The following is a 23,165-nucleotide window of genomic DNA, read 5'->3' as shown; positions in this document are numbered from 1 at the left end:
TTCTGTGTGTGATGAGGGTGGGGGATCATGTCTTGTTCATAAGTTTGGCCAGCATTTGCTGAATGTGTAGGCGTGGTAGGTTGAGTACAGAATGCCTTGCTCTGGGGTTGCCTGGCAACAGGGGCATGTGTCTGCGTTGGGCGTGTCGGTGGGCGGGGCTGCTTTCAGCCGAGCGGCTGCGCTGAATGGCCGCTCCCCCGAGGGCGGGGTCGTGGGGGTAGTGCTCCGTGTCCATGGTAGCGGAGGAAAACACATACGACGCCAGTCTTCTCAAATGGGCGGGCCTCGGGAATGAGTGATGTGGGTGTGGCCTGTCCTCCTCCAACTGAAAAAGACCAATAAGAGCGGAGGAAAAGAGGAATCAGGCTGAGGAAAAACTAAAACGCGAAGTATTGAGAAAAAATCCTACCATAAGCGTGTTTTTGTTTAAGTTTGTGTGTGATACTGCTCCACAGCACACAAAAAAACAAACCAATGAAAAACAAGAGAAAACGAAACATTATATTAAATGGGTGGTATAAACACATATGTGCTGTAACTCTTAGAGGACAAGACCAGCCCACATCTGTCTGAACGCTAAAGATAGGCTTGTTTAAGTTTCATCTTACATGTGAGTTTAAGTTCTACATGTTGTGAAGGAGCAAAAGTGTGCACATAGACACTTTTATGACCAATGAGCAAACTTAGCTTGGCTGTGATTTGCTGAGCGTGAAGAAATAATTAACACACATCCATACAACCCAAAGACAAGCACACACAAACACAGCACGTATGCACAATATTACACATATACATCAAGGGTACGCACAAACACTCATGTACAAACCATGCATGCTAATTTTCAAATCTCTTGAAATACTGGTTAAAAAAGGTTTAAAAGTTACCCTGATGTGTTTAAACGTACAATAAGCAAAAACATTCTTAAGCAAGGCAGTAAAAAATAACTAAAAATCAAAACAATCTTTTCCCAATCTAAACCATTTATCCCAATCTAAATTGACTAAACAGCACAGAGATATCGCAGCACCCAGTTAGAGATGATGAGTCCTGTCAAATTAAGCTCGTCTCCTTTGATGTTTTGAGATGTTGTGAATGGTCTGCGACGAGAAGTCTCGGATCTCACGACAAACGGTCTTGTTGTGTACACACTCCAGCGACAGGCTCTACAACGCTACGACGGTTTTCAAAACCGCTTGATATCTAGACGTCTTGACGTCAGGTGTGCGCACTGTCCCGACAAGCGAGAGACCGACAATGAGCAACACCCAATGAAATATAGAGAAAGCGCAAGAGGAGGGCAAGTTATTAGGAGGCAGAAGACAAAAAATAATGAAAATATAATAAAATAAAACTTCACCCACATCTCCCTACACTCTGTCTTAATTATTTTCAACTGTTTTTCTTAAATGTTTCCTTTTTTCAAATGGGCACGTGCCATTTTTCATGTTTATTGAAAGAGGAGAGCAAGATTTGGGTAGCAGCAGAGAAAAAGAATTAGAAAATAAAACTAAAAAAGCATCCACATCTCCCTACCCCACTGTCTTTATTACTTTCAGATGTATTTATAAAAAAAAAAAAACATTCCTTTGCAAATTAGTGCAAATACGCACGGGCACAAGACATTCTTTAATGTTTGTTGAAAGAGGTTAAAAACTGACACATGAAAAGGGACACAGATATGAGCAGCATGCACATTAGAAACTAAATTACTGATACTGCAATAAAATAACTCAGAATTCTGCTCTAACCGTCATGTTTGGGAAGATTAAGAGAAACTGAGTGTCGGTTTTTAGCACTTTCTTTTTTTGCGCTTTCTTATCATTCAGTAAAACACAGGCGTATTGATTGATGTACAGTATGTCCTCAAGAAATCAGAGACTCTTTCCTCGAAATCCAAACCTAAATGGTCAAAGAGACGACCAGGTGTAACGGTGATGTCTAGCTTGTACATTTATGATCGGATCATTAAAAACACATCTTAATACCAGGTGTGCAAATGGCCTTGGTCGGGGATGAATGGTTGTGTAAATTTTTTCCCAATTTGGAATGCCCAACACCCAATTCGCTCTAAGTCCTCATGGTGGCGTAGTAACTCGCCTAAATCCGGGTGGTGGAGGACGAATCTCAGTTGCCTCCACGTCTGAGATGTCAATCCACATATCTTATCACGTGGCTTGTTGAGTGTGTTACCACAGAGGCATAAATGGTTGTGCAATTGATACACTGACTGAAGTGTCACCAGCACGATGAAAAACCAGACTGTGAGTCGCAGTGTGCTGACTGCAAGTCATGTAGAGTACACTTGACTTAATGCCACGTCCATACTAATACGTTTTCGGTAAAATGAAAAACACATTTATTTTGCTACAATTACGCTTCTATATCCGCACTGAAAGTGTTTTCTACCAGTGCATATTGTGGAAAACAATAACGTTAGGAAATAGTTTTTAACAGAAAACATATAAGTTAGGACCAGGGTAGGGTTGCAGCAGCTGTGCGTAAGGTTTCACATAAGTTGGGACATAAAGTTCACACTAAGCGCTTAGCAACTATTAGTTAGTTTGTAACTAAGGCAGTGCTTAGCCCCTTGTTCTTAAGGCAAGACTGAGCTAGTAGGTCATAAGCTCATCGTAAAGTGTCATGTAGTCACATAATATGACGTTTACCTTAATGGATCCAATAAACAGCCTTCAGATTTGTACACAGTTAAAAAGCTGTGCATTTTCATTGGTTAATGTTCAAACCTTGTTTGGTCACATAGCTGTCAGCTTTAATGAATTATATCCCCATTAAAATATGATATGTAATAAAAAGTAAATATACTATTTACTGTAAATAAATAGTATATTTAGCCTACATAAATAATGTTATTCAGAAACTGGTCTCTTAATAAGGAGCAATAAATAAATAAATACTAATACAACATGCTCGAAAAATTTGTGTAATGCATTCATTTTATAAATTTTTATATCCTATATATTTTTTATGTGTTGAAACTCGAAACCGGGCAACACACCCTGCAAAGTGCACCTTTAGATCGGTTTCAAGATGAAGAGCTGCTAAGAAGTAAATTTTTTACATAAAGTTCTCTTTCGTAAATGTAAATATTTGTAAATATTGACAACATCAAATATGCCCTACCTAAGTAAAATGGTGTAATGCTCAAATTAATATTGCTGAAATTGTGACCCATTTACGCCACAACTAGGCAAAGTTGTAACTTACGTATAGCAACAGTCCCTGGATCAGACCAAGGGGGACTTGGGGCAAAAAAAATCACAAAAATGACCAAATTTTCAAAATGTGGGTGCCAAAAAACAACAAAAAAAGACCTTGAAATGAATTCTTCTGTTTTTTATTTGTCTGATTCGATTATAATATTCGATTATAGTCCTGGTTATTCACTCACTTAGCAATTTATTAGGAACACCTGTACACCTACTTATTCATGTAATTAACTAATCAGCCAATCATTTGGCAGCAGTGCAATGAATACAATTTGCAGATACAGGTCAGGAGCTTCAGTTAATGTTCATATCAACCATCAGAATGGGGAAATTCAGTGATTTTGACTGTGGCATTATTTTTGATGCCAGACGAGCTGGTTTGAGTATTTCTGTAACTGCTGATCTCCTGGGATTTTCACACACAACAGTCTCTAGAGTTTACTCAGAATGGTGCCAAAAACAAAAAACCATCCAGTGAGCGGCAGTTCTGCAGACAGAAACACCTTGTTGATAACAGACGTCAACGGAGAATTGTCAGACTAGTTCGAGCTGACATAAAGGCTATGGTAACTCAGATAACCACTATGTAGTGAGCAGAATATCATCTCAGAATGCACAACATGTCAAACCTTGAGCTGAATGGGCTATAACAGCAGAAAACCACACCGTCCACTTTATTAGGACCTAATAAAGAGCTCAGTGATTGTACATATTATGGCATAATATATTAGTTGATGTAAATTTAATTCTTAAGGTAAGAATTAAATTCTCAATCTTATAAATTTGTATTAATTCATTGATTACATTGACGTATTTGACATACACGGATGAGAGAAAATATGCCCTCATAAAAGTAGTAGAACTGGCCCAAAAAATAAAATCCGGGGGGAAATATTGCATCCTTAATGTGAACGTTTCTGACACTGGTGTGGATATATCCTTAGTGACTTCTAAAAAAAAAAAAATTAATAATTTAATAATATCTTTATTTATTATCCGAACTGACTATTTGTGCCTGCAAACACTATAACATTTTGAGTATCCTTCTATATTGTTAAATCAAGCTGAGGAAGAACATGTCATCTATGTGTTTATTCACATAGAGAAAACCACATAAACAAGAATTCAGTCATGAAAATATAACAACTTCACACAACAGGTAAATCTATGCAAGTGAAAAAGCGTAGATTTGACAGGGTGTTAGGAACTTAGAAGCATGAAATGTTCACAAAAGAGCTTTTAAAGATAACAAGGATTAATGCACATTGCTGCCACTTGAATGTCATGATGAAATAATTAAGTACAAACAAAAAGATTTCAATTTGAAATCAATCTTTCTGCAGGAGTCTAAGATCAAGAAAATCCTGGCATTAGCATTTCATAATCTGGCCTTATTCATGTTCATTGTGGCATCATGAGTATGCTAAAAGAATAGTTCACCCAAAAATGAAAATTCAGTAATAATTTAATCACCCTAAGTTTGTTCCAAATCTGTATAACTTTCTTTCTTATGGGGAACACCTTCAATAAATACCCGTACTATCTTTTCAATACAATGGCAGTTGACAGTGACTCACTTTAAAGCTTAAAAAGGACTCAAAATGTATATATAAGTAGTCAATGTGTCTCATGTATAATATTACAAGTCTTCTGAATGCACACAATTTTGTAAATAACTTAAATTTTGCATTGCTTCTCACCAAACCTATCATATGCTTTTAGAAGACTTGAAATGTAACACATGGATGACTTTTATGATTCTTTTGGGTTTTTTATAAGCTTGGAAGTGAGTCAATATCAATTACCATTGCAATGACAAGACAGACTGGGATTTTCAAAAAAATGTCGCCTTTTATGTTCTGTATAAGATCATATGGGTACAAGTGATGTGGGTTTGGAATGACATGAGGGTGAATAAATTATGACAGAATTTTCATTTTTGGGTGAACTATTTCTTTAATGACTGAAGCAAAGATCACACACAAACATGTTGAGTGTGATCCATTCACACATGCTCACATACATACATACTGCCCTTACCGGTCCATCAGGTCCAAACGGCACTGACTCCCTCCTCCGTGGGCAGGTATGATGGGTGGGGCTTGGTACTGGCCCCTCCTCCTGTGCTACAGTCATCATCCCACGTTGCGTTTTGGGTCGTACCACAGCCTCAGCTCCGCCCACCCCATGCCCACCTCTCCTCCTTCTCCTCTCTTCATGGTCCTCCAGGGGGCGAAGTTCCTCCGGTTCCTCATCCGTAGTGCCTGAGGTGGTGGGCTCTGCCCCAGGATGGAAGTCTTTCAGCTCCGTTTCTTTATCAATCATCACCCATTCTCTGCTGTCAAAGTCCTCCTCCTCTGCCAGCGGGACTGAGCGGATGAAGGCGTTGCTGTGGGCCTCCTGGTCCCCATCTGCAGAGACATCATGGTGACCACCAGCCTGTCGGTCTCCTTGTCCAGCCTCTAAAGAGAGCATCTGAGCAGGCTGGGAAGAGTAGACGTGCCTAGATGGAGAACCCAGCATGTCCATACGAGAGCTGCCACAAAACACACAAAGACTAAACCACAGAATCAACTGGAAAGCAATATCTTTATAAATGTCCCTAGGGGTAAATTACAGACTTATTTTTAGGTAATGTTGGGAAGTAATGGATTACATGTAAAACAGATTACTTATCAAGTACTTGTAATTAGACTAGTGGGGTGTTAGGGACTGATTAATAGCACATTGATTTTTGATTTGATCATTTTCTAATCCTAATCTAATAATAATAAAGCCTAATAATAATAAAAAATTGGTATTGTTTGAAAGCTTAGCAGCTCTGATTTCCAAATGCATTAAGGCATTATGACCAAAACTTGAAATTTGCAGACAAAGTGTTCAGTTGTGATCATTTATAAAAACAATTGCACTGTACATATTTTGTAATCAGTAACAATCTGATCGAATAGCCATGTGTCATTTATTGTTGGAAAGCTTGCAAAGAGTAGAATACAACCAGCCTAGTTGAAGAAAATATAGTGAGTAATAGCTCGCGATATTTTATAAGTATATTTCTTTGACAATTATGTTGGTGTTGCTTATATGCTGCATTTTCGCTTATAACAAGAAAAATAAACAGAACATAAAAATGATTTACTTGGAGGAGGTGATTATCATTTAAACGAGCCCACACTCAAGGTTATCGGATGGATAGATCATTAGATAATCCATACAAAGCACAATATTACATAAGGCCACCAGAAGATGGATCCATGTAAATTACACAGTCTCAAAGGGCACTCATTCTGTGAAATATCATTACTAAAATCATGTCTGCATGCTATGCATGCCTTTAGTCATTGTTGTGTTTGTATGTGTAATTAGTTCTTATGTATAAATATTTTGTTTGATTTGTTTGGAGAGGCTTTTGGACACATGGAGGTGTTTTTTGGGAACAATTTTTTGTAAGGCTATAACTTTTGATGGCTTTGTCTTATCAACAATTTTTTTTTTCAGATACAGTTGACATGATTGGGGGGAAAAAAGCAGTTTTTCTGAGCCACCTTATTTATAGAAAAAAGTACATATTTGGCTTATTTGTTTTGTGATTTTTCTGCAGTTTCTTAGGCTGAGAGTCTCAGAATGTATCATAATCTATATCATAAAAAATATGTTTTCTTTAGAATGATACAAAACATGACCCTTTTTTTTTTTTTTTTTTTGAGTTATTGAAAATATGTATTATATCTATTAAAAAAAGACTACAGTAGTCTTTAATCTTAATTTAGTCAAGATGTGATGGTCCTACAAATTACATATGTTACCATAATAAGATGAGTATGCACAGGATACATCTCTTTTAGTTTTCTTTATAATATATGCAACATGATCTCCATTCTAAGAAAACTGTAGAATTTTTAAGTAATCTAGTCCTATTACTATGTAAATTTTATAAAAGTCCTGTTCTTACTAGAGCATGGCAAGCTGTTATGATCCTAAAAATGCCATATGTTAACATAATAAACTGAATATGCACAGCGAATGCACTTCTCTTTCATTAAATTCACAGAAGCAGTCCTAAATGTCAGAGCAGTATGTACTGTATAGCACAAAACAAAAATTCCCATGTTTTAACCTCAGAAAGTAGTTTATATGTTTTTCTCACTAATGAAATGCATGTGGTCTGTTGGGTGACCTTTAGAAAGTAAAATGTCAGCCACAGGGACAGGGTGATACATTTTATAGAACAACACGCTCTCCTCACCGTTTATCTGCTCCATCTCCTCTATCCTCTGCAGCAGAGAGACGGTCTGATTCTGGGCTGTTAACTCTTCGGTACCTCAGAGGGCGGGCCTGAGCATTTGCTTCTCCACCTCTCACTGGGGAGACGGACTGAACCCCTCCAGCAGGCTCCTCTCCTTCCTCTGCCACTACCTGCGTCTGAGAAAAAAAAGCAGCATTACACTCATTATTCATATTTACAGTATTGTTAAGGGTCTGTTTGTTTGGACATGGCAGCGTTTTTCAAGACACTACAAAATCAAATTCAGCACCTTTCTTTTTACATGGAGATCTTGCAAATTTGTGCGTACTCCAGGTAGGGAAGGAGGTATTGCCCCAAGTGAAGGAGTTCAAGTACCTCGGGGTCTTGTTCACGAGTGAGGGGACAATGGAGCGGTAGGTTGGCTGGAAAATCGGGGCAGTGGGGGCAGTATTGCACTCGCTCTATCGCACCGTTGTCACGAAAAGAGAGCTGAGCCGGAAGGCAAAGCTCTCGATCTACCGGTCAATTTTTGTTCCTACCCTCACCTATGGTCATGAAGGCTGGGTCATGACCGAAAGAACTAGGTCGCAAGTACAAGCGGCCGAAATGGGCTTCCTCAGAAGGGTGGCGGGCTTCTCCCTTAGAGATAGGGTGAGGAGCTCAGTCATCTGTGAGGAGCTCGGAATAAAGCCGCTGCTCCTTTGCGTCGAAAGGAGGCAGTTGAGGTGGTTTGGGCATCTGGTAAGGATGCCCCCTGGCCAGGATTAGGTGGAGAGATTACATCTCCACACTGGCCTGGGAACGCCTCGGGGTCCCCTAGTCAGAGCTGGTTAATGTGGCTCGGGATAGGGAAGTTTCAGGCCCCCTGCTGGAGCAGCTGCCCCCGCGACCTGACTTCGGATAAGCGGTTGAAGATGGATGGATGGATGGATGGATGGACGGATAGATGGATCTTGCAAATTTTCCAGATAGAGCAGACTCACAAAAATGTTTTCATTGTCTTTTAATGACACAATCAATAAGAATAATTATATTTTAGTTTAATCATAATGCCTTTAAATAAAAACATAAAAATAGTACCTTGCTGGTGCTGATCTGGAGTTTGTTACGGTTGAAGTCAGTTTCATCCCAACCTTCACCAGCAGGTGGGGCTGGTCCGGGTTCACCAGGCCTGCTAGGTATCAGACCAGGTGGGGCATTCTCCTGGTCACTTAAGTGTTCATCTTGCAGAACATCGTCAGTGTTTTCCCTTGGTAATTCCCCAGGTACTAGTGTTACATTCACCACCCTGAGAGAGACAATCCAGAGCCATCAAAGACAAGTCAGAGTCACATCAGAGTCAATCTAGACACAGCAGACAATCCAGTAACATCAGAGTCAATTCAGTCACAGCATTCAATCGAGAGTCACAACAGAATCTATTCAAGGTCACATACGAAACAATTCAGAGTCACAGTAGTCAATCCAGAGCAACAGCAGAATCAATGAAAAGTCAAAACAGAGTCACGTTTGCATCAAGTCAGTCACAGCAGTCAATCCAGAGTCACAGCAGAATCAATTCAAAGTGACATCAGTGTCAATCCATGACACTCTTTTCCAATTAGCTGTGGTCCAATGTCTGTTTTTTTGTCCACTCTAAAACTTTTCTTTTAGTTTTTCTGTTTCAAAAGTGGCATTTTCTTTGCAATTCTTTACTGTTGTACATGAAACTTGTGTTAAGTGGGTAGAATTCAATGATGCTGTCAGCTGAGGACATTTGAGGCATCTATTTCTCAAACTAGGGACTCTGATGTACTTATCCTCTTGTTTAATTGTACATCTGGCCTTCCACATCTCGTTCTGTCCTTGTTACAGCCAGTTGTCCTTTGTCTTTGAAGACTGTAGTGTACACCTTTGTATGAAATCTTCAGTTTTTATTTTTCAGTTTCAAGCATTGTGTAGCCTCCATTCCTCAAAACAATGATTGACTGACGAGTTTCTAGAGAAAACTGCTTCATTTTTTGCCATTTTTGACCCAATATTGACATTAAGACATGCCAGTCTATTGCATACTGTGGCAACTAAAAAAGAAAACCCACAAAGACAATGTTAAGCTTAATTTATTGAACCAAATAGCTTTCAGCAGTGTTTGATATAATGACAAAGATACAAAATTATCAATTTAGCAAGATTACTCAAGGATAAGGTGCTGGAGTGATGGCTGCTGGAAATGGGGCCTGTCTAGATTTGATCAAAAATAACTTTTTTCAAATAGTGATTGTGCTGTTTTTTACATCATTAATGTCCTGACTAAACATTGTGATCAGTTGAATGTCACTTTGGTGAATTAAAGTGCCATTTCCTTCAGAAACAGCAAAATCTGTACATTCCAAACTTTTGGCTGCCAGTTTAGCTAAATCTAGAAAATAGAACAAAGAATGGCAAACATTAGCAAAGCAGCCTATTTAAATGTACATTTTTCATATAAGTGGAGGCACATTACTCAGTCTCCACTCTCTGCTGTCACATCTCTAGCTCTCTCACCCAAATTAGTTAGTGTTACCGCAGCATGTAGCGTTAATGTCGGAGCTGACATTAGCTAACGTTGATGTAACGTATCGTTTTATACATTAGCTACATTGCTTTAGTGTGACCTGTCTTGTCATTGTATATGTCCCCTCAATCTCTCACAAAGTTAAGACTGCATTAGCTACATCCCTCAATATATGTTAACTAAATTAGGAAGCTTGTGCACCTAGCTAGGTGGCAAATAACTGGCAAACAACTGAAATGTGCACCCTAAAAAAAACAGTAAATACATAGGTAGCTAATATGTATAGCTAATACTCGCTAAATCTCTTTGGGTGAGGGGTGAAGATGAGTTTAGGTACAGATGCTGCGTTCCATTCAAATCGAATGTGGGATATGAATGCATTCCAATGCCAGATGCTCGGAAGATGACGTTAAAAAAACAAAAGTGCAATGCTCCCATTAACTTACCAGGAGTTTGACTGTCACCAGAGATGTCTCCTTGCCACCCAATTCATTAACAATCAGCAACGCTAGTATTTTGTATGATTATCAAAAGAGAATATAATTTACCATGTTTTGAACAACTGCTACTCTGCTAACATTTGTTAAACAAGCTTTAATATCATGTTATGTAGGAACTTTGACTAATTTATCAACATTATTTAATAAAAGTAAATGTTTATCACTTATTTTGTACATCTTCCTGGGTGCCGACAAGATTATGTGATGTCACGCACCTGCATCTCGGTGAAATCAGAGTTTAAAATTTCCGCACGACTTTCCAAGTTATAATTACGACTTCAAGTAGCGTTCCATTGCACTTTTCCCTGTAGGACTTTCCGAGTTGAATGGAATGCAGCAAGAAGTAGATTGCTAACGTTAGCTAGCTAGCTTTGCTAGCATCTCTTACACTAAGCTTACCTTTCTTAATGCTTCCTTTATAAGTGCCGATTAAAGTTTGATGTGGTCCCAGCCGTCTTGGTAAACATTGCATTTTAGATGCTTTTTTGCAGATCAACTCTTTGTGATTTAGGTCAGTGTTTCCCAACCTATTTCTGCAATGGCACACTTTTTACGATTAAAAAATCCCATGGCACACCACTGTCCCACATAACCATCTTCGATAGTTTTCCTTTTCAAGAAATTGTCCATATTTTCTGTCTGGCTTAGTAACGTGAACTCATAATGTTTGAAATTCGGCTATGCAAAAAACGCAAGTAACAGGTGCACTGTATAATGAGGTCACAGATGCCAAGAGCTAATTGGATAATGAAAAACCAACAAATTTGTGTCTTTTCCAATTTGTAGATTTGTTCTTGCAAATTAATTCTTGCAATGGCACAGCAAATAAATATATATATTTTTTTATTTATTTACTGTATTTTCCAGAAATAAAGTCACACCTGACTATAAGACGCACCAGGTCAAAATCGCATTGTTGATTGAGAGAAAAGAAAACCCACATAAGTCACACTGACAAAGGTTGAATATGGCAGGCACTAGGACCCGGGAGCAGCAGCTCAGCCTCCATTCACTGATTCAGATGTCAAACGCAAATGTCACAGCAGAATCTATTCAAAGTCACACCAGAGTCAATCCAGAATCATATCAGAGTCTATTTACAGTGGCTACAGAGTCACACTACAGTCAGTCCACAACAGATTCTATTCAGTCAAATAAGTGTCAATCCAGATTTACATTAGATTCTATTCAGTCACATCAGAGTCAATACAAAGTCACATCAGCCAATTCAGTCACATCAGAATCAATCCAGAGTCACAGAGTCCGAGTCCGGACTCCGGATTGATTCCATCCAGACAGCAAGGCATCATGACGATGGTTGCACCCTCTCATCGTCTCTAATGAGTAGCACGACAAAACAACAGTGATGTGTACATATATAACCAAACACGCTACATTTATGCGCTGTCCAGCTCTGCACATGTTGCCTCTTTTCACCGCATGCGAGTATAAGTTAACATGATTCCAGAGCGCCTTTGGACCATAATGTTTTTTCCTTCTAAATTTTGCTTTATTAATTGGCCTATTACGAGCATTTAATAATAAAGAAGCAAATTTATGTTCTAATTTTGTGAAATTAATCAGATGTCATTAGTCACTAGTCTTACTCACTTCATGTTTGCAAATTCATTGGATGCGGGAGAAATGACAAGTTAAATTACGTTTTCATGCATTTTAACATTCATATCCAAATGTACTTGATTGGTAAACTCTATAAAATAGTTAAATATTTTGGTAGAAGATCCCTCAGACACCACTGTTTTGGCTGTCTCTGTACACCCAATGCAGTTTTGCAAAGACTATTTTGACTGTTTAGAATTTTTTTTTTCTTCACCCAACGTGAAAATTTAAAGAAATTACATGTGCAAATGTGAATGTGCAAATGTGAATGTATATCATGATAAATATCGATATCAAACTATATGAAAAAGAATACCTGTGTTAATATTTTTGGGCATATCGCCCAGCCCTAGTCACATCAGTCTATTCAGTCACACCAGAGTCACACCACAGTAACATCAGAGTCAATCCAGAGTCACATCAGAGTCTATTTAAAGTCATTGGTCTGATGTGGTCTTTTGTCGAAATTTGTGTAAACATCTATATATACTCACCCCACAATGGCAGCAGTTTGCCGTGTGTTTTGTTGCGGTGGTGTATGTGTGCTGCTTGGGAGGGCTGTATCTGTTCCAGCTTTTTCCCAATCATATGGCTCATTCTCAGTTATGACCCTCTCTTTCATGCTGTTCTCAAATACTGACATTAGCAACTACAGACACAAGAGAAAAGCAAGAAAGTAAGAAAGAGCACAAGTATGAGAGAAGATTATGCTTTAAAGGGAGGACATGAAATTACTGCATGACACCACACTCCAAAAGCCAAAAATCAAGTCCACAACTTTGGAAATTGTTTCTGGTGTCTTTCCCACAGTGGCTGGTGGACTAGCAGTGTGTGTGAATGATTTACCTGATAATCAGGTTTGGTGTAGTATTCTAAATCCAGCACATGGTCATAGAAGACATGAAACTCAGCAGGCATGTGTTTCAACAGCATCCTGTGCTCATAACGTTCTTTAATCTGCCCCACCTGCTCCTGTTTATCAGATACACATTACAAAAAATTACTTTAAATATTTTAAGACAAACCTTTTAAGACTGAGTACAGTGAGGGTTAAATCACTCAATTCAGTCCCATTATGTTCATAGTTACTGGCTAATGTGAGTGTAATATTTGTCTTGCCTTATCTTTTATCTTTCGCCAGGGTAACTGTCCAACCGTAAACTCTACCAGCATATAAAACAATGACCACAAATCATCATGACGACCCATTTCCTGTTAAGAAGAACAACAATTTGAAAACTATTTGCCGAAGACATCATTAGGAAAAATAATCAATTATGATGCAAAAATGGTCACAGAATTTATATAAGAGCGTAGTGAGTAAATTCAGTTAAAATGAAGAAATTAGCCAAGCAACAGTCTGTTAGTTTGACAGTTTTAAAGGAAAAATTAGTTTTCGTTTAGCATAAATAAGTGCTATGACTAGACTCACCTTATTTTTATGCGCATTAATAGAAGCGTAGCGAACTGTTCCTCGGAATCCTGCTACTGTCCTCGGCTAGAAAAGAACATTTAAAAAAGCTTCACAATAGGGATTCATGCAACTTTAATATTACACTTTAGAATAAGTAAATATAAAATCAAAAACAACCAAATATGAGAGGAAAAGTATGGAAGCTTATAGCAACAAGAATTATGTATGCTTTAGTTGCTTATTTTTGGCCTTTTATTGGGGATCCCTAGCTAAATTGTATAAATTTGTTAAAGGGGTCATGAAATGGAGAATCACATTTTCCTTGATATTTAAACATATAAGAGGTAACTGTAACGCAAAACTTCCTCCCAGTCTAAAAAGAGCATTTATAGTTGCCACCCTGCTGAAACGTCTCATTTTGAAATCTGTGTTAATGACATAACAACACATTGCTCATATGTATTTACACATCCCACAACATGCGTCATCGCACCCTTGGCCCCGCCCACTGGATGCAGGTCAAAAGAGCAGGTCTTGTGTGGCTACCTATTCCAAACATAACACCTAAGGGGACCAATATGGACTATTTATTAATTATTTTGTATATTAACATGAACTACACAGACTATTTGACCACTGCCATGTATCTCGCCACTTTTTAAAGAAGCGATGTCAAGTTACAACTCTGAAGAGAGAAGAAATTCTCTCATTCAGCTGCTGCCTCATACATGGATGAATTATTTCGCCCATCTGTGCTATTTTTAATTGTTGGTGTATGTCTTTGGCGATGGATGTCTTTGACAATGGACTTTTTATAGTTTATGGTGCTGAGTGTTAACAGTTGTGCTTGAGATGAACAGTTTAATATAAGGTATTCAGATGCAATGTGTTGTGTAAACCCTACAATTTTGTTGTATAATGTCAAGGTTAATTCTCTTTCGATTGAGTTTGCTGAATTTGAGGAGCTGCATGATGTTAGCCAATCATAACACATATACACTGAAGTTTTAAGGAGGCGCTTAGACTAAAACTGAGCGCTTCAGACAGAGGGCCAAAAACCGGGTGGAAAAGGATAATTTAGTACTAAATTGTGACAGTTTTGGTGCAAAAACAAAATTTGGACCTACAATTATTTAAAAAAAGCACTTCATGACCCCTTTAAGCACATGTATGGGAAGTTTATAACATATAAAGGGACTTTACATATAAAGGTGTACAATGCAGGTATGAGATGGTATAGCAGGGGTGTAGATATGTACAAAAGGCAAGTGCAGGGCAGAGTGAAGTCAGGTTTTAGAATTTAAGGACGCACGCATTAGATGCGAGTGTCTAACTTTGGACAACTCACAATGTGATTGTCGCTATGGTAACAGGGACAAACATCTTTGGTGGGGGTGCGTGCGATTCAACATGAGAGCCAAAAACAGAACTGCAACACATAACTGAGAAAAGTGAAACATAAAAATTAAATCAAAACACAAATAATAAGATTTATTAGTGAAAGTAAAATACAACAAAATAACTTATGAAACATAAAACATTGCAACTATATATATATATATCAAAACTGAACCAAAATAACGTAAATGTGAAAAATGTTGCTAAAATTAACACATTTTCTGCATTTGCACTCAAAGAAATAGGAATAAAAACAGTGAGAAAATATAAAGTTGGTAGGGGGAGGATTTAAAATGACCATAAAATAAAGCTAAAGTAATACTCACCGGCCGCACCTCCCCATTTGTATTTGTGTATTGACGCGCTAACCCAAAGTCCAGCATGTAACATTTCCTACAGGTGGACGGCAACCGGCCCATGGCAAAGTTAGACTACAGATAGGAAAGACACCAGCATCAGCTGTCAGAACCACTGTTGTCCTGTGTATGTGTGTGTAGTTGGGTAAAGCCAGGCAAATGGATTGTAAAAATAAATGCCAGTTTGACCATCCTGGCTTAACAGACTGCCTGACAGGCCCAGATAGGAAAAGAAAGAAGAGTAGAGAACAGAGAATGGTAAGACGTACAGGTTTAATGTCTCTGTGCAGGAAGCCCACAGAGTGAATGGCTTCAATGGACTCCAGGATCTGTTTCCCCAACCGCAGAGTAGTACTCAAACTGAACGTTCCTCTAGGTTGACTCCGCCTCAGATCAGCCAGATTTCTTCCCTACAGAGAAAGAAAGAGAGAGAGAGAGAGAGAGAGAGAGAGAGAGAGAGAGAGAGATAATCATTTGCTGTTTCTCACACACACATAAAAAAAGAAATTAAAATCCTATCATACCTGCAGTTGCATGACAACGTAATTGAACTTGTCATTTCTCCCACATCCAATGAATTTGCAAACATGATTTTTTCCTGCACAAAGAAATAAAAACAGCAATGTCTCAGATATTACATATAAGTTACAGATACTGTATTACAGCTGACAATTTCCAATCAGTGTTGACTTTGGATAAACACATTCTCATAAACAAACTCACACATACAAAACACATTATGTGAGCAGGTACAGAGAGAGGCAGTGACCAAAGAACATCTGGAATTCTCTCGCATGTTATTTATGACATAGCATAACAGAGAGAGAGAGAGAGAGAGAGAGAGAGAGACAGAGAGAGAGAGACTTAGGTGCTATATTTGATACCAATCTGTCCTTTGACTAGATTGGTATCACTAGATATCACTAGACTAGAACTTAGTCTGACTAGAACCAAGAAATATGATCACATTAAACCATTTTATCATCATTACATTGGCTAAAAAATATTTTTTATTAATTTTAAAATTCTGTTAACTACATAGAAAGCTTTGAATGGTCTAGCTCCACAGTACTGTAGTGACATTCTACCACACTATATTCCATCATGTTCATTACGATAACAAAATTCTGGCCTGTTAATAGTTCCTAGAATATCAATATCCACAAAGGGGGGGGAGGGTGCCTGGGTAGCTCAGCAAGTAAATACACTGACTACCACACCTGGAGTCGTAAGTTTGAAACCAGGGTGTGCTGATTGACTCCAGTCAGGCTTCCTAAGCAATCAATTGGCCCGGTTGCTAGGGTGGGCAGCTAGCTATGTTAGAGAGTATGCTGACCGTGCAAATAAAGTCATCATATCAACAGGATCTTATGACATAACTGGTTGTTTAAAAATGCCAAAGCATGCAAAATATCCCACTACCTCTGTCACATGTGTCAATGGTAGAAATAGCATGAGAAGTTTGATAGTATGCAATGCCGATCCCAGCCCTAGCCCATTATAAAACAAATGATTAAAAGCAATCCTGTTCACTTAAAACTGAAATGTGCAGGTACAGTGCAGGATTAACACAGCTATGTAAAGATACCTTTATTCTCTTCAAGAAAAAAACAAATATCAAATTAATCTCATTACCTGCTAAAATCTCCTATAAGGGATGGTGGTATGAATCATATAGCTGTAGATAAAGGATTAGCTGCTGCCAAAAGAACGGTGTGACGTCCTAATCTGCCGAAGGACCCCCCAGGTCCCTGCAGGTGATGTTGGAGATCTTTTATATACTCTACGACAACATATCCGAAGAAATATCTTTATCTCTCCTTCAGTGTAGCGCCCATAGTTGATGGTAGACTGCTGAATTAGTAGGCTCTTTATTTCTGGTGATAGCTGCCTGTAATAACATTCTAAAATAATGCTCTAAAATAATGCTGTCTTGCTCATCTATAACATAATCGCTTCATCAGCTGCAGTTTATATGTTGCATTTAGCAGCAGTGTGGGTAGATCAGCATCACCGTTGAGATGTTAACACTTCGCCTAGCAGGCTCGAGCATGTCCTGAAGATAATGTTTCCTTCAGTGTGTTTGTGGATAGGGATTCCAGGATCTCGTAAGATACTGGATCAGCTCCCGATCTTCTAGGAAAAAGGGACTTTCTGGTCTGAAGCTGGTTTTTAATGGCATGAATCACCTAGACTTAAAATGCACTGGCCGCCAATGAGAGCAATAGATGGTGCTATAGGAAGCCTAATCAAACTTGAAATCATGATCACCAAGGAGACTGCTGATATCAGCGAAAAAGGAGCTACATTTTGGTCAGTTCTCACCCTAAACCAACTGGATCGCTTCAGAAGACATTGATTAGACCACTGGAGTCTGATGGATTACTTTTATGCTGACTTTATCTCCTTTTTGGAGCTTCAAAAGGCCTGATCAATATTCACTTGCATTGTATGCACTTACAGAGCTGAGATTCTCTTCTAAAAATCTTTGTTTGTGTTCTGTACTGACGTCATGTAGTGGTAGTCATGAAGTTATGTTCAGATAACGTAAAATAATATTTTACTGTTTTGATAATTACTCATTCTTGATGGCCAAATTAAGCACACCAATAAATATTTTGCATGATTCATTTAACACTGTCAGTACTGGGATTTTGTTAGTCACTGGATAAAGACATGAATCAGTTAGTATTAGCCAGAATAACTGATGATATTTTGGTAAAGTCTTTGCATCTACTACAAGGAGTTCTGGGTTCTAATCCATCCAGATATTTTATTTATTTATTAAATTTTTTTTTCCTTTTTCTCCCCAATTTGCAATGCACAATTCCCACTACTTAGTTGGTCGTCGTGATGGCACGGTTACTCACTTCAAACCGGGTGGCAGAGGACAAGTCACAGTTGCCTTCGCTTCTGAGATCCTCAATCCACGCATCTTATCACATGGCTCACTGTGCATGACACCGCGGAGACTCCCAGTATGTGGAGGCTCATGCTACTCTCCGTGATCCACGCACAACTTACCACACACCCCATTGAGAGCGAGAACCACTAATCATTACCACAAGGAGGTTACCTCATGTGACTCTACCCTCGCTAGCAACCAGGCCAATTTGGTTGCTTAGGAGACCTGGCTGGAGTCACTCAGCACGCCCTGTTTCTAACTCATGACTTCAGGGATGGTAGTCAGCGTTAATACTCGCTGAGCTCCCCAGGCCCCTAATCCATCCAGATATAACATTTTACTTTAATAAATAAAGATTGCATCTGCACATGAGTGGATGTATATTATGAGCTGGGACCATAGCCAGAGGCCCATTAAATGCAAAAGTTTTTCAGACTACAGGTAACATCCACAGCCCAGTGCTAGTAGTACCTCAAAAGTAATTGGAATAAAAACTATTGACCATGCCAAAAGAGTTGAAAAAAATGTTTTCAGTGAGGAAAAGAAAGGTTCAATTTTGGCTTTACTGGCAGATGGATACAGTGAGCGTCAGGTTGCTTCCATCATAAATATTTCAAAGACAGCAGTTTATAATTGGAAGGTCAAGCAGCAGACATTTGGGACAACAAAGCTACTGACCGGCAGAGAGCAAAAACGATTCTCCACTGACTTGTATGACCGTCAACTCATTCAAAAGCCACTCAACAACCATAGGATGACATCAAGTGACCTTACAAAAGAAATGGCAAATGGCAGCTGGGGGGGTAAAGTCCATGGCGAGGACAGTTCAAAATAGGATCTTAGTGGCAGGGCTGAAGTTGTGCAAAGCTAGTAAAAAGCCCTTCATCAATGAGAAGCAAAGAAGAGCCAGGTTGAGGTTTGCAAAAGAATATAAGGATTGTACCATAGAGGACTGGAGTAAGGTCATCTTCTCTGATGAATACAATTTTCAGCTTTTCGCAACACCTGGTCATCTAATGGCTAGACAGAGACCTGGAGAGGCCTACAAGCCACAGTGTCTCGAACCCACTGTGAAATTTGGTGGATCAGTGATGATCTGGGGGTGCTTCACCAAGGCTGCTATCGGGCAGATTCGTCTTTGTGAAGGACACATGAATCAAGCCATGTACAAGTTTATCCTGGAAGAAAACTTGTATCCTTCTGCTCTGACAATGTTCCTCAATCTGAGGATTGTTTTTTCCAGCAGGACAATGCTCCATGCCATACAAGCCGTCAGTAAAGGTGTGGATTGAGGACCACTGGATCAAAACTCTGTCATGGTCAGCCCAATCTCCAGACCTGAACCTTATTGAAAACCTCTGGAATGTGATCAAGAGGAAGGTGGATGGTCACAAGCCATCAAACAAAGCTGAGGAGTGGCATAAAATCACCCAACAGCAATGTGAAAGACTGGTGGAGAACATGCCAAGATGCATGTGTGGTGGTGGCACAGTGGGCTAAAGCACTGAACTGTTGTTGGTTCGATCCCCTCAGCCACCACCTTTGTGTCCTTGAGCAAGGCACTTAACTCCAGGTTGCTTTGGGGGGATTGTCCCTGTAATAAGGGCACTTTGGATAAAAGCATCTGCCAAATGCATAAATGTAAATTTATGAAAGCTGTGATTGGAAATCAGGGATATTCCTCCAAATATTGATTTCTGAACTCTTCCTAAGTTAAAAAATTTGTATTGTGTTGTTTAAATGATTTTAAACTGATTTAAAAGAGAATTGATGTAGGATAATTTAAAAAAGAACATTACAACTAATTTTTTGTTCAGAAATGAAGACATTCTCCTTGCACATGCACGCAGCAATCGGCCACAGTCACTCAAGCAAAGTAAGATGAATTCGGAAGGGGAAATAAATCCTAAGAACGTGCAGCGTCATCCATCAGCTCCAATCAGAATTGTATTAATGTGTACACATGCCCATACCCCATAGCCAGGGGGATGCTAAGCATTATACACGCTCTACCTATTGTGGGGACACATCTGTTTGCGTTTTGCTTTTCGATTTAACTGGAAAGGAGCACAAGTTTCTCCACAGTGAAGAGCACGTTTCAGGGTGCACAAGAGAACATCGCCGCCCGCTATAACTCAATGCCACTGATAACAGCCGCAATGAGCACTCATTATAACAAATTCCTGTGCTGGATCACCACATATAATAAAACACACAAATGAAATGGAAACTCCTGCTCAAGAACTGGAGATGTTTCTTCTGCATTAGACACTTACCTGACTAAAGCTATTTCAAAATGTGTTGGGAGACATTCACCACCCATAAATTACGCCTTTTTCAGAATAGATAAAAGGACACAAAATGTATATATATTTTCTCTGACTCCTCACCTTGCAGTTTCTTTAGTACAGCAACTTCCATCTTAAGCACCTGTTTGGGCTGTTGGGCCGATTCCACCTTTAGAGCTACATTCTCCCGTGTCAACAGGTCATTGGCCTCATATATCTCCCCAAACCCTCCACCCCCTATCTTCTTCAGCTGAATACACACACAGAGAAACAACAAGGGGTCAGTCATAATAGTGCAATGATTTTAAGGTACATTTTTATGTTTTTGTTGTGCTGCCAGATCTGGTAGCTTAAACCGGGCTTAAATTACATCTAGCGACACCCAAACTGGATGCAGCATCACACAAAAAATTTTGGTTACTAAAGCCATTGATGAAATGCCATGTTCAGTCAGCCATGATTAATTCCACAGCGAAAGTATCCAATAACAGGGGGGTTACTAATTACACAAAAAGGTCCTGAGTTTGAACTGAAAAAAAAACAACAGAAATCAGCTGAATTCAAAGGAAAGATTTTATGTCTTATTACTGCCTGGACGTTTTGACATACAATAGGGTTAATTCAGGTTCATTTGGGCACTTTTGTCTTTCATTTAAATCAAAAACATGGTCCAATTTACCAGAATTTACTTACACTGTAACCCAAATCAAAAAGGGTATGAAAACATTTTAATGGCTGAAATTTGACCTACTGAACATTGATATATTCAAAAATGTATCCTGAACCCAACAAGTGGTGATCCTTGAGTTATCATCATTGTATCCATAAGCATCCACATTGCTCTAAATGACAATATTTTTATTTGGGAGAAATGTTGTCAGTAGTTTATAAAATAAAACAAAAAAAATTATTTTACTCAAACACATACCTATAAATATTAAATCCAGAGAAACTGATCATTTTGCAGTGGTCTGTATATAAGCTGTCCAGCAAAGACATGAATTATTAAGTCATAAAATGACGACTTGAAAAGTTAAGAAAAAATTTAGAGAGTCACCCAAAAATGGTCCTTTCAATGCAAGTGAATGGTGGCCAGAACATTGAAGGTACAAAAAGCACATAGGAAGCATAAAAATGAATCCACACAATTCCAAAGGTTAAATCAATATCTCCAGAAGTGATATGATTGGTCTGAGCGAGAAACATCAATACCAAGTCCTTCTTCAATATAAATTATCCTCCCTGTGCAGTAGTTGACAAAACAAAAGAAGAAGAAAGTGAAAGTCGAGATTTATAGTAAAAAATTACTTAAATATTGCTCTGCTTCTCACCCACACCTATCATATCGCTTCTGAATATATTAATTTAACCACTGGAGTCACATGGATTACTTTTATGCTGCCTTTATGTGCTTTTTGGGCACCAACAACTGGTATTGTATGGAATTTGTATTCTGCAGAAGAAAGAATGTCATACACATCTGGGATGGCATGAGGATGAGTAAATGATGAGATAATTTTCATTTTTATGATCCCTTTAAGCGAGTCACTGTAACTCAACATAATAACACTGCATGAATATTGTGGAAAACATTTCCACTGGCCGCAGCCATGTAGCAATAAATAAACATTCTACTCAATTAAAAAAAAAACACTAAACATATTAAATTAATATTCGCTTAAACATGCTTTGTCATGCTGATAATTTCAGCATGAGTTCTGACAGGATTAAGTTTAAGCAGACACTGATGAGTCAGACTCTTTTTAAGAACAGGCAAAATCACCACCAAAGATACCATTACAGTAAAAAAGCTGTGGCAATTTGCACCTCTTTCTGCAAATCATTTTAAGGATATTTACTTGTTTCTGAAGGAGAAATTCTATGCACTGGCCAGCAACCAAATGGTTTGGATGCTTTTGGAAAGAAGCCATAGTGAGCTGATTTGAAAGCATCTGTTGTCAGATGTGGACCATTTTGTCTTGTGTTATTAGGCTGCTTAACCAATGGATACATTAGACACCATCCTATATTCCACACACACTTACCACTTTCCAGCGCTCTTTCACCAAGCAGTTAGAGGGCAGGATGTCGACCTGCTCCCCCGCCCCGTTCATGTTTTCGTCGCCTTGGACACTGGGCCCTATGCACTGCATCTGCTGGCCAGCACTTTACCAAACCCTGCCATTTACCTGCAACACAGTGTGTACACAAAAAGTGATGTTAGGTAGAATGAAAGTCTCGGTCAGCATTCACTTTCATTGTATAGAAAGATGATGCAATGAAAGCTAATGGTGGCAGAGGCTGACATTATGCCTAACATCTCTTTTTGTGGAAGAAATAAAGTCAGAAGGGTTTGGGACAACATGAGAATAAGTAAATGATAACAGAATAAAAATGTATGGGCGAACTATCCCTTTTAGCTCCAAATGCAAAATAATGCACAAACCAAACACAGCTGATAAAACAAAAATAACATAATGTTCATCAGAATGTTGAATACTATGAAGACACCCGTAGGAACGGACATATGTTGCTCTGGAGGTCAGTGTCTGGGTTTGACCTTTTATTCATTATCAGTGATCCCATTTCAGGTCATAAAAAACATGCACTGCCCAAATGTACCAACAATCCCTTCAACTACATTAATATCACAGTTGTAAAATATTTTACTTCTGAAT

General features: G+C 38.7%; 1 protein-coding gene across 1 annotated transcript in view; it reads right to left on the bottom strand.

Annotated features, from left to right (window-relative positions):
- Positions 1 to 23,165, bottom strand: part of LOC127656647 (tau-tubulin kinase 1-like) — a 42,943-nt gene that overhangs the window by 16,011 nt on the left and 3,767 nt on the right. Inside the window, exons 2-13 of the mRNA XM_052145059.1 lie at positions 22,533 to 22,676; positions 20,590 to 20,737; positions 15,819 to 15,892; positions 15,564 to 15,704; positions 15,265 to 15,369; positions 13,559 to 13,624; positions 13,246 to 13,338; positions 12,973 to 13,098; positions 12,621 to 12,775; positions 8,554 to 8,761; positions 7,474 to 7,649; positions 5,268 to 5,763 (exon numbers count right to left, since the gene is read on the bottom strand). Of these exons, the coding sequence (XP_052001019.1) occupies positions 5,268 to 5,763; positions 7,474 to 7,649; positions 8,554 to 8,761; positions 12,621 to 12,775; positions 12,973 to 13,098; positions 13,246 to 13,338; positions 13,559 to 13,624; positions 15,265 to 15,369; positions 15,564 to 15,704; positions 15,819 to 15,892; positions 20,590 to 20,737; positions 22,533 to 22,640 (1,896 nt within the window). The 5' untranslated portion in view covers positions 22,641 to 22,676. The remainder of the gene's footprint in view (positions 1 to 5,267; positions 5,764 to 7,473; positions 7,650 to 8,553; positions 8,762 to 12,620; positions 12,776 to 12,972; positions 13,099 to 13,245; positions 13,339 to 13,558; positions 13,625 to 15,264; positions 15,370 to 15,563; positions 15,705 to 15,818; positions 15,893 to 20,589; positions 20,738 to 22,532; positions 22,677 to 23,165) is intronic.

The sequence above is a fragment of the Xyrauchen texanus genome, chromosome 16, assembly GCF_025860055.1.
Source record: "Xyrauchen texanus isolate HMW12.3.18 chromosome 16, RBS_HiC_50CHRs, whole genome shotgun sequence".
NCBI classification, from domain to species: domain Eukaryota; kingdom Metazoa; phylum Chordata; class Actinopteri; order Cypriniformes; family Catostomidae; genus Xyrauchen; species Xyrauchen texanus.
This window is presented reverse-complemented; position numbering and strand designations above follow the sequence as displayed.